Source organism: Nerophis lumbriciformis, linkage group LG06 (genome assembly GCF_033978685.3).
Source record: "Nerophis lumbriciformis linkage group LG06, RoL_Nlum_v2.1, whole genome shotgun sequence".
NCBI classification, from domain to species: Eukaryota; Metazoa; Chordata; class Actinopteri; order Syngnathiformes; family Syngnathidae; genus Nerophis; species Nerophis lumbriciformis.
This window is the reverse complement of record NC_084553.2, coordinates 27,690,951-27,703,768: the sequence shown is the minus strand read 5'-3', so window position 1 is coordinate 27,703,768 and position 12,818 is coordinate 27,690,951. Positions and strand designations below refer to the sequence as shown.

Here is a 12,818-nt window from a genome sequence, read left to right as displayed (position 1 = left end):
TAAATAAATAATACTCGGTGAAGTAAGTTACATTTCATATGGTGAGACGAGTAAGATTATTTTGAAAATGAACGGATGGATGGATGAAATATATTCAGATTGTTTATCATGGTTCTTCTTCTTTGTACTTTGTAAACACTAAGTTTGAATAGTTTCTTGAATTGTATATTAGTACATTGTTTGATTCCATAATTTAATTTCACATACTGATATACTGAAGGTCTTAAGTGTTGTACGTGCATACAAATGTTTTAAATTACATTTTTCTCTAAGATTATATTTCTCCTCTTTTTTTGAGAAGAATTGTTGTATATTCTTGGGTAGCAGATTATAGTTTGCTTTGTGTAGAATTTTAGCTGTTTGCAAATTCACTATGTCATGGAATTGCAGTATTCTTGATTCAATAAATAATTTGTATGTTCTCTATATCCAACATTATGTATTATTCTAACTGATCTTTTTTGTAACATTGTTAATGAATGAAGTGTACTTTTGTAATTATTTCCCCATATTTCTGCACAATAACTCAGATATGGTAACACTAGCGAGCAGTGGAGAATATGAAGTGATTTTTGGTTTAAAACATGTTTTGCTTTATTCATTATTGATGTGTTTCTTGCTACTTTATGTTGCATATTTTTTTACATGAGCTTTCCAGTTCAATTTATCATCAATCATACCTAGAAATTTGGTTTCATTTACTCTTTCAATTTCTATTTCGTCTATTTGTATTTGTAAAAGTATTGCACAAAGGCTGTGAATACTTATCTAAATGGTATTTTTAATACATTTAGCTTTTAAAAAAAAAAAATGTTTTTATTGTTTTGTCATTACGGGATATAGTCTAGAATTTTGAGGACAACAATAAATATATTCTATTTTGGAATAAGACTGTAACATACAGTGTGGAAAAAAGTGAAGCGTAAATACTTTCCAGATGAACTGTACATGCGTACATTCAATTTCTTTGAGTACCTTTTTAAAAGTGCTATATAGATAAAAATGAATGTTTATTATTATGAAAAAACATACACTGAGCTCCCAGAAACTTGCTTTCTTTTTGATATTAATATCCAAACTTTCACAAAAATATTTTTCACCAATGCAATACAAAACATAAAATAAAGGCCACAAAACTTCATAATAAAAGTATACATGTTTAATATAGATCAGATACATTTACAGAAAGGGTGAACATACAGTTTTTTGATAGTTGTTCACATGGTTTGAAACCAAAATCTATTTACTGTATTAAAACTGGGGGATTGCTTCCCCTGTGTTGGGAGACTTTAAATGTGTCAAAGATGAAGAGAAAATGAACATTGTTTGTCGCAGAACAAATGCAGGTATTATGCCCCACTCATAATTAAAAATTAAGTATGATTGAATCTAGCTTGTACTGATTTTTTTCCTAGTTTGGTTACCTCAAGTTCTTAGAGGAATCAAAAGAGATTAAGCACCACTGCTCTGCTAAAACAGATCCTAGATAAAATGCAAACATTCACATAAAACATACAAGCAAAAAGGGATTATTACATCATCAAATAAAAAACTTGTTGGAAATTTCCCAGGAAAAGAACAGAATGGAATGAAAAACTTTGGCTACAGCCCGTAATGTTAAAAAGTGAGCGGCTATATAGAAAAATACATCTTCAAACACTAACAAGTCTACATTTACAGTATACATATCCGCTGCATAGCAGTTCCAGAATATATGTTCATCCATGTGGTTTGACATTGATGCGCTGCATACTTCAATACAAATAGGTTAGATCGAGACAGAAATTGCACAACACATTGAATATATCTATCATAATTATTAGCACATTTACTCGGCTTGCAAGTTGGGTATTAAACAAACCAAATACAAATATGTCAGTTTCACACACATATCCAATATCTACAAGCATATTTGTTTTATACTTTGACAAGTAGCTAACTGGTAATGGTAAAAAATAAATATCTTGTTCTCTTGAAAGAAACGGAATAGGTGTGTGTATTATTTAATCCACATGTTAATGTACGCACCTCCCCAGTGTGTATTAAAGCATTCTAAAATCAGTCAGATGTTCGCCATTCTGTACAATCACATTGAGTACTCTAATCGCCTGCCTAAATGTTATAATACTGAAAGTTTCTCTTTGAAAGGATATCGGAGTGCCAAAAATTCCAGTTAATAACTTTGAAAAAAAAAAAAAGTTCAACATTCAATTACCTAAATCACCAGAATGTACTTATTTTTGCAAGACAATTCACTTTTGCAACCGTTACACAGCATTGGTCACAGAAAGATAAAAAACAGAAAGTGACACACAAATAAAACATATATGCCTTAGAAGACAACGTTCTATTGCAACAAACAAAATACAATCATAAATATTTAAAAGGTAGCAATCTTGGTTCTTCAATTTCACAAGTTTACAAGCGTGCCAACGACATACGTAGCTGTCAGGTGTCCTTCTGGAGTAACGTCCCACTGAACAACAGATGTGCTCAAACCAACATAGCACGCCATGAATCACATTAATCAAAGGTACACATCTACATTACCTAAGGCGACTGACTGCATTTCTTACAGACTGTGCATAAATAGGAAATTTGAGGCACTGTATTAAGTATTTTGTCAGAGACCAGCCCCTTGTTCACAGAAATATGAAACGTTCCAACCATTTTTTTTTAAATAACAAGGGAGCACGATAAAGTACCAGAAGCAAAAAAAGGAGGACTTTGCTATTTGATGGGAGATGTTTTTTTTTTTTAATAATGTATAATAAATGGCACAGTAGAAAAAAACTAAATAGAAGCCATAAAACTGGCCCTTCCTCAAGATTTATACAAAGCAAGCCAATTCTCGTCAACTCCAAGAATGACTGAAGTAAAATATTGACAAATTAATGTTTATCATTGACTAGATGCCGTGCATTAAAGAAGTCTAAAAGGCATTTTTTTGAGTACGGACATAAGGACATTTGGAAATGTTAAAGGGATCTTGTATCTCTTACTGCAGGGTGAGGGCTTCAACTTGAAGTCTTTAGTCCTGAATTACACCTCCTGACTGAATCTCGGTGTCATAAACTATTTGGCTTAGCTTTGTTGATTTCCTTGCAGTATACTTCACAATCATGGTAAAGACTGGAAAATGGCTGCCCCTCGTTGGTAGGGAGAATCTGATTTCAGGTAATTCATTCAGTTTTTAAAGATAGCTTGGAACACCTAAAGCCAAAACAGCATACGTTCTCAAGATCTTGTAATCAGAAACAGCAAAGAAAACATTCTTTCCTGGCATAGGCAAGCTTTTGAAGCGTAAGAATTCAATTCTAGGTTAGGCGTACCTGACACAGAGTGATTCGATCAATATGACACTTCCAAAGGACAAATGACACAATATTTAAGTACTTTACATTCTGTGTTATTTGGTATATGTAGTCTGATGAAAGTTTTGCTTTGAATATTCCTCAGTTATCTTAAAGTCAGTGCTATTTTCTGTCACATTTAGTCATACGGCTAACAAAAGAATGCCACAAAACCTCGAGGGGAAATTATAGTTAGTTTCAGCAACCCTGTGACAAAATATTGTCGATCTGATTAAAAAATATCTAAAACTTTTTTTTTACACATTTTGGTCCATGTGGAGATCAAATAATGCTCTAAAGCAGTACTTTTCAATTACCGGTATTTTCTCTCATGAACCCCCTGGGGAACAGAATTTAATTACTATTAAGAACTGGATATTTATTTGTCTGTACGGACAGTGCAAGTTAAATTGTTTAAATATCCTGCTAACAACTACTTTTTCTTGTCCCAAAAGTTGTCCCTATCTTTACCTCTGCCAGCTCTGTACACCTGTTCCTGTGTACTTACAATTTCTACTAGGTGGAACAGGGAGCCTGTTGATTAAATTGAGCGTTGCTGCCACCTTACTGCAGGTGTGTGTGTCATTCTAACATGAATACCAGAGTGTAAACAAAAATAATCAAACTCTCCCCTGCTGCTCGCGACCCCCCAGGGGTTTCAGATCCACTATTTGAGGAACACAGGTCTAAACACACCTATATGTCAATATTAGTCTATATGTTATGACATAATTGCATAAGAGCATCTCCATTTCATTTCTCCATCTCCTGTATTCCTTCTCTTGGTAAAGTTTCTGTACTATTTTCTAATCTCACTACAATCACATTACAGTCACACGACAGTCTTTCCTGCCATGCACTCCAACTCCTGGGAAATAAGGAGAGGAACACATGCAGAATACATGGGAGCATTTTAGGGGCACTTCTACACACCTTCAAGAACACAATTAGTTCATTAAGCGATACTTCTATTTCACTCAGATGTAGTTCACTTTAAGAAGTTTTCAATGAGACATCTCAAGGCAAATAATACGTAACAATCAGTGTTTCTTCAAATTCTCATGTCTAAGGAGACCAAATCCAATGCTAGAAGATCATTCCATTGCTCAGGTCAATGTACAAAGCTTCCAATACATCTTGATACACATAATAGTTTTGACTCTTCGTTTACGTTTGATAATATAACAATAAAATTTATGATTAGTATGAACGCGTTAAGCTGCTGCCCGGCTCTTGCAAGCAGCTGACCAACAGGTCATCAATCTTCTCCATATTCTGTGAGGCATTCATGCTGCTCTGCCCCGTCACCGACTGTGACAGCGACTGGCTGTAGAGCGACTGAATTCGGGCCTCACTTTCTCTTTGGTTATGGCCAGACTGGCTGATGGCTATGATCTGATCCGACAGTGTGTTTCCTGGTGCATTCATCAGCTGACCACATTCTGCAAAGTGGAGAACAGATTAGGATAATCAGACTACACACATCACTATCAATATATGTTTTGGAACTAATATCGAAATAAAGTACAGTAAGTCATCCAAGTATTTTTAATTAGTTTCAAAAGCTAACAATTAAATACTGCTTTTCTAAATGTATGTTGCATACCTACTAGACGTCTGCCTGGTGAGGTTTTCCCTGCATTGATGCCCAGGAGGAGGCCTTGAAGCAGATCTAGTTAGGGCTGCACAATGAATCTATTTTTAATCACGATTTGGGCGATCATGATTAAAATGAGGTTAATCGTTGGCGATATTAACATTCAAAAAGCAGGTTCCAATTCATATCCAATCAAGCAAATTCACAGTTGTGGTGGCAGAAAAGCAACAGTCACTTGCCATGAAGCCCCAATGCCACAGGCAATTGTGCATGGGCCACAAAGCTCAGTGACCACGCTGACCACCTCCCCGGCCAGCGTTATAAAACTTCTCCTGGGCTGCTGTAGCCAGTCCACGTTTCACTTTTGTGGAGTCTTCGGCATGTGTTAAAGACTGCACAGCTGTTATTAAAGAATAAAGGAGTGGACGGACGCCTGCACAACACACGGCTTTGCTTGTCTCCTTGGAGGCCAAGCAGGATTAACGGTTAGTAATTGTGCTAAATGGATACTGGAGACACTTTTCCGTAGAGTGCCAAAGCCGGCGTGACTTGCTCCCATTGGAATTTGTGCACCCTCTGCATCTGTGCATGCGTATGGATCCAGGGATTGCATTAATGTATTTGCTCATTGAAGGACTCTCATGTAAATACAATCGTTACACTAGATAACGCTAAATTTTTGTCATTTAATTTACCTGTTACACACTACAAACGATCAAATGTATGATTGGGGGTGTCCAATTACTGACGCACAGGCCACATGCGGAACGTGGCTGTTTTTTATGAACCCAAAAAACCCGTCACAAATGAATAAATAGAGCTAAAGGCATCATGTAATGATGAAATGTCAACACTAATAATGAACAATAACAAACATTTGTCTTTGACTGCGTGGTTCAGATGATCGAGCAGTCATACAGAAACTTGAGGGTTCCTGGGTTGAATCGAGGTTCCGCCATTCTAGCCACTGCCATTGTGTCCTTGGACAGGATACTTCACCCACCTTGCTCCCCGGAACTTCAGATGGAAATGAGCAACTACGCTATAATCTTATTTACAGTCTGTACAGCAGATTGTTAATATCCTGGGTTCGAGCTCTGTGTGGAGTTTGCATGTTTTTTCTGCAACTGCGTGGGTTTCCTCCGAGTACTCCAGTTTCCTCCCACCTCGAAAAGACATGCACCTCGGGAGTGGTTGATTGCCAACGCTAAATTGGACCTATGTGTGTGCGCAAATTGTTGTCTGTCTATCTGTGTTGGCCCTGCGATGAGCTGGCCATTTGTCCAGGGTGTACCTGCCCTCTGCCCGAGTGCTACTGGGGTATACAATTCCAAGTTAAATGATGGTGTCAGGTTAAACCCCGCCACCTTCGGATTGCTGACCAGTGAAAAACACTATGTTTTAACTGACATAATGAATGCTTGTGATTAATAATCAGGCTGTCTATTTTGATATAAAAATATTGCCCATTATTGTGCAGCCCTACATCTACGACACACTAGAGGGAGATTTGAGAAACCATAGCGCCCAAAGACTCATCAATAGTAACACGATTTGAATTGGTTTTCAAATCAGTGAAGAAAGCCTTAGTGACTTGAATTTATTTTTATCCAGATTATTTCATGGATAGCACAACTTCTTCTACAAGAGTAACTTTTGCTTTAACACTATTAACATTTCTCACCATTTGGAATGCCAAAAAGGAAGAGTTCAGGTTGTTGAGGCTGGCTTGGCTGGCTGATGGTCCCACTGACTGTAGACTGAAACAGTGTTCCCGGCTGCTGGACAGGCGAAGAGGTGGTCGTTTGTAGGTTTGTCACACCGTTCTGCGAGCCAAACATGGCTGACTGTGCGAGTTCTTGAACAGCCAGTCCGTCCTGCAGGGAGGTTATGTTTGGTTGAGGCATGAAGAGCACCGCAGATTGCTCTTGCCTATTGTTTGTGGTTGTTCCAAACTGCATTGGTTGCTGATCCTGAAACAGCACTTGCTGACATGTTTCATTAGGATTACTTAAGGCCATGGGCTCCGAGCGGTCCTGCTGGTTTACCGTCACTATATGGGCTTGAGAGAAAAGCAATGAAGGGTTCTGTGTCTCTGGGGAGACTACACTGCTGGTGGTCAATGGAGGAATCTGCGCCTGATTGGTGAACAGGATGCTGGAAGTCTGGTCCGAGGTGGACAGTGGGTTGTTACAGAATAGTAGACCGGCCTGTGGTTGTTGCTGTTGACCTGCAGACAGTGTGTTTGCAGCTGTATGCTGAGTGATGTTCTGAAACAGAGCTTGCTGTTGAGATGTCTGGGAAGGCTGCTGTTGCTCCATTGGCGCACCTTGTTGAATGGGAGAGAGCTGTGTGGGAGTCTGAAATGCTGTTTGCTGCTCAGGTGCAGGTGTTTGCAGAGCATTGAGGAAGGCTAGTTGCTGCTGCGGGCTGCTACTGTTTGTAAGCTGAGATGAAAGAGATGACTGGGGAAGGAAAAGACTCGAGGGTGGGGGTTGCTGGACTGGAGACTGTAGAACTGTCATGGTGTTGGTGTTTTGGAAGCATGCAGCCTGCACCTGCTCTTGAGTGTTGGAGGCTTTCTGGCTATGAAACAGACCCCCTTGGGAATCTTGCGCTTTGGCCAAAGGATTTGTACTGTGGAATGTTGGTGGTGAGGGCTGTGAGGGTGTCTGATGGAGGAAGTTAGTCTGAATAGAAAGCAGTTCATTGGTCTGCTGATAGAGAGCTGTGCGTTGTTGCTGCTGCTGCGTCTGCTGGAAGAGAGCTCCTTGGTTTGCTACAACACCTGGTGAGGAGCCCTGCTGCTCCACGCTAACATGCTGTATCTGAATTTGTGACTGAAATATCCGGTGTTGTAGGTTCTCCAAAGCCTGCTGTTGCTGCTGAATATGCTGTTGTTGCTGCTGAATTTGCTGCTGCTGCTTTTGAATTTGTTGGTTTTGTATCTGTTGGTGCTGAATGTGTTGCTGTTGGTTGGTCATTGAGTTGTTACTACAGAATTCTTGAGGGTTCAGTTGTCTTACTGCTTCTTCTAACTGGGCTACTCCATCTGAAGGGAACATGGACAGTTGCTGCTGTTGCGGTGGTGGATCGCCACACAGTCCTCCAACAGAACCAGAGCTACTGACTTGGGTTTCTTGCCCAAGACTAACGGTTTGCTCAAGGAGGAACTGCTGGGAGCTAACTTCTCGCAGCAGTTCCTGCTTCTGGATTGTAGTTAAAGGCTCTGTATTGGAAAAAAATTGGGCATGACTTTTGCCAGAATCACCAGCAGGCTGTGCCATTGTGTTGGAAAATTCTCTGTTCTTATTCTGATGGCCTGTAGACATGTCTAAGTTCTGTTGCACTGGACAGAGATCCTGAGTCTGCCGGTAGAACAAAGAAAACGAAAAAAACAAACATTTAAAGTACATTTTAAATCGTATTAATTATTAATCACATTTTCATGCTGAATTTATTATATAATGAGGTTAAAAAAAATCACCTTAAACACCCCAGAGGATTGAAGGTTGTTTGTGACCTCCATTGGAGTGACTTCTTCTTTCTTCACTTGAGGCAGAAGTGGAGGCATCAAGGCACTATTTAGAACTGCAACAATCGATATGATGATGAACATAAAACCCATTTGAAACTTTTTCTTCTAAACCAAGCAATTAATATTGTTGACCTAGCTGTCCTTATGTGCTTTACCTATTTACTTTGCAAAGAGTTACTGTAGTATAAGATACTTATTTTGTTGCACAATTTGTGTTTAAGTTTATTTGATGTTTTAATATCCTTGCTTTAAAAGAAAACTGCACTTTTTGGGGGGAATTTTGCACATCATTCACAATCCCTATGTGAGACGAACACACGTCTTCCTTTTTTGTGTGCATTGTAAAAATAAAAAATATGGCAAAAGGCAGCTAACAATGCAGCAGATGGGGATTGACCTATATTGCCTATAAAGCCCTCTAAAAACATTCAAAAACCGCCAACAACGCTCAAAACAATGCATACATACATATACATATGTATATATACATATATATATATATATATATATATATATATATATATACATATATATACACGCAATATATATATATACACGCACGCACGCACGCACGCACGCACGCACGCACATATACATACATACATACATACATATATATATATATACACATACATACAAATGTACATACATGTATATACACATACATACATATATATATATACACACACACACATACTGTATACATACACATATATACTGTATACACACTTATAAACATCTATAAATACATGTATACACACATATATATACGTATACATGTATACACACACACATATACTGTATATCCATATGCACACATATACATATATATCAAAACATATTTTGGCTCATGGGACAGGCCAAGCGGTGTGCGGCTTCAGCGGTTGCGGAGGCAAAAACTCGGACATGGGAGGAGTTCGGGGAAGCCATTGAAAACTACTTCCGGACGGCTTCGAAGCGATTCTGGACCACCATCCGCCGCCTCAGGAAGGGAAAGCAGTGCACTATCAACACCGTGTATGGTGAGGATGGTGTTCTGCTGATCTCGACTGCGGATGTTGTGGATCGGTGGAGGGAATACTTGAAGACCTCCTCAATCCCACCAACACGTCTTCCTATGAGGAAGCAGTGCCTGGGGAATCTGTGGTGGGCTCTCCTATTTCTGGGGCTGAGGTTGCTGAGGTAGTTAAAAAGCTCCTCGGTGGCAAGGCCCCTTAAGGCTCTGGATGCTGTCTTGGTTGACAAGACTCTGCAGCATCGCGTGGACATCGGGGGCGGTACCTCTGGATTGGCAGACCGGGGTGGTGGTTCCTCTCTTTAAGAAGGGGAACCAAAGGGTGTGTTCTAACTATCATGGGATCACACTCCTCAGCCTTCCCGGTAAGGTCTATTCAGGTGTACTGGAGAGGAGGCTACGCCGGATAGTTGAACCTCGGATTCAGGAGGAACAGTGTGGTTTTCGTCCTGGTCGTGGAACTGTGGACCAGCTCTATACTCTCGGCAGGGTCCTTGAGGGTGCATGGGAGTTTGCCCAACCAGTCTACATGTGCTTTGTGGACTTGGAGAAGGCATTCGACCGTGTCCCTCAGGAAGTCCTGTGGGGAGTGCTCAGAGAGTATGAGGTATCGGACTGTCTGATTGTGGCGGTCCGCTCCCTGTATGATCAGTGTCAGAGCTTGGTCCGCATTGCCGGCAGTAAGTCGGACACGTTTCCAGTGAGGGTTGGACCCCGCCAAGGCTGCCCTTTGTCACCGATTCTGTTCATAACTTTTATGGACAGAATTTCTAGGCGCAGTCAAGGCGTTGAGGGGATCCGGTTTGGTGGCTGCAGGATTAGGTCTCTGCTTTTTGCAGATGATGTGGTCCTGATGGCTTCATCTGGCCAGGATCTTCAGCTCTCGCTGGATCGGTTCGCAGCTGAGTGTGAAGCGACTGGGATGAGAATCAGCACCTGCAAGTCCGAGTCCATGGTTCTCGCCCGGAAAAGGGTGGAGTGCCATCTCCGGATTGCGGAGGAGACCCTGCCCCAAGTGGAGGAGTTCAAGTTCACGAGTGAGGGAAGAATGGATCGTGAGATCGACAGGCGGATTGGTGCGGCGTCTTCAGTAATGCGGATGCTGTATCGATCCGTTGTGGTGAAGAAGGAGCTGAGCCGGAAGGCAAAGCTCTCAATTTACCGGTCGATCTACGTTCCCATCCTCACCTATGGTCATGAGCTTTGGGTTATGACCGAAAGGACAAGATCACGGGTACAAGCGGCCGAAATGAGTTTCTTCCGCCGGGTGGCAGGACTGTTCCTTAGAGATAGGGTGAGAAGCTCTGTCATCCGAGGGGAGCTCAAAGTAAAGCCGCTGCTCCTCCACATCGAGAGGAGCCAGATGAGGTGGTTCGGGCATCTGGTCAGGATGCCATCTGATCGCCTCCCTAGGGAGGTGTTTAGGGCACGTCCGACCGGTAGGAGGCCACGGGGAAGACCCAGGACACGTTGGGAAGACTATGTCTCCCAGCTGGCCTGGGAACGCCTCGGGATCCCCCGGGAAGAGCTGGACGAAGTGGCTGGGGAGAGGGAAGTCTAGGCTTCCCTACTTAGGCTGCTGCCCCCGCGACCCGACCTCGGATGAGCGGAAGAAGATGGATGGACATATACATATATATGCATATATACATATACTTGTATATATACACATTAATATATACATATTATACAGATGCACACATATACATATATAAGCACACATATACATATATATGCATATATACATATACTTGTATATATACACATTAATATATACATATGCACACATATACATATATATGCACACATATACATATATATGCATGTATACATATACTTGTATATATACATTAATATATACATATTAACTCCATGATTTTAACCCAGAACCTTCTGCTTTTTAAGACAAGCAGTATTGCATTGCTCCACAAGAGAGCCACCAGGATAGTGTAGGGAAATCTGCCATTATTTTCTTACACAGGCCAAGTCATTCATTAATTGACATTTAACATACTGTACGCTTCTTCACATAAAACAGAGCCCCCCATGATTCGCGAGGCTCTACGCAAAGCACGTGTTCTGCGTTTAGGGTGGGACAGCTCTGCTTGTGAGTGACTGTTTTATTATGTTCGTAATTTGTTTGGTACAAGTGCTACATTATGGCTTAATTTATAAGGTTCTGGATCATCATTCGTACCAAAGTAGTATGTTGGCTCACAAGAAGTCTGCCATGATTCGTAATAGTTTTTGCTGTTGTAGGAAATAGCGAACGTTGTTATGCGCTCTGTGAAATCAATGCGCTGACGTAATGCTTAAAATTACCAAAATACTGTAAATATTACATGTTATCATGAAAATGCGTGTTACTACATTACATTTATACTTACAGCATGTCAGCATGTGTATAACATGTTTTTTAGAGGGCGAAATAGGTCAATCCCTATTACCTGCATTGCTAGCCACCTCTTGCTGGAAGTTTTTTTTGTTACCATTTAAAACACACAAAAAATTAAAAAACATATTCTTGTCTCACAAAGGGATTGTGAATGATTGGCAGAATTCATGAAAATGTGCAGTTCTTTTTAAGGCAACCACTAATTTTTTTATATAATTTGCTACAATACACTGTAATAATAAGGATTTTTTTTACTTTTGTCATCAAATGAACACTTCACTGGAGAGGACATCTCTTTCTTCACAAAAACTTCACTGTTTCCTGCAAGAGAAGAAAATTACAAATATATTTTGTCAGCTTAAACTGTACAACAAATAGGACAGTGCAGAAATAATTATTGCAAAAATCCAGGAAACAGCCTTTAGATTTTTGTACTCATCGTCTGTGCTGTGAGAAATGTGTCCCCGTATTTCCTAAAATGGTGGCCAGGGGTTATTGTTTACTCACTGCAGAGCATGTACAAACACCGTTTCCATATGAGTTGGGAAATTGTGTTAGATGTAAATATAAACGGAATACAATGATTTGCAAATCATTTTCAAACCATATTCAGTTGAATATGCTACAAAGACAACATATTTGATGTTCAAACTGATAAACCTTTTTTTTTTGTGCAAATAATCATTAACTTTAGAATTTGATGCCAGCAACACGTGACAAAGAAGTTGGGAAAGGTGGCAATAAATACTGATAAAGTTGAGGAATGCTCATCAAGCACTTATTTGGAACATCCCACAGGTGAACAGGCAAATTGGGAACCGGTGGGTGCCATGATTGGGTATAAAAGTAGATTCCATGAAATGCTCAGTCATTCACAAACAAGGATGGGGCAAGGGTCACCACTTTGTCAACAAATGCGT

At 40.2% G+C, this 12,818-nt stretch overlaps 1 protein-coding gene across 3 annotated transcripts in view; it reads right to left on the bottom strand.

Moving 5' to 3' along the window:
• Positions 1–2,266: 2,266 nt before the first annotated feature.
• Positions 2,267–12,818, bottom strand: part of nfat5b (nuclear factor of activated T cells 5b) — an 81,988-nt gene continuing 71,436 nt past the window's right edge. For all 3 annotated transcript variants that reach the window (XM_061964019.1, XM_061964022.1, XM_061964020.2), the window contains 4 exons: positions 12,154–12,219; positions 8,438–8,541; positions 6,635–8,318; positions 2,267–4,795 (listed from right to left, as the gene is read on the bottom strand). In XM_061964019.1, the coding sequence (XP_061820003.1) occupies positions 4,554–4,795; positions 6,635–8,318; positions 8,438–8,541; positions 12,154–12,219 (2,096 nt within the window). In that variant the 3' untranslated portion in view covers positions 2,267–4,553. The remainder of the gene's footprint in view (positions 4,796–6,634; positions 8,319–8,437; positions 8,542–12,153; positions 12,220–12,818) is intronic.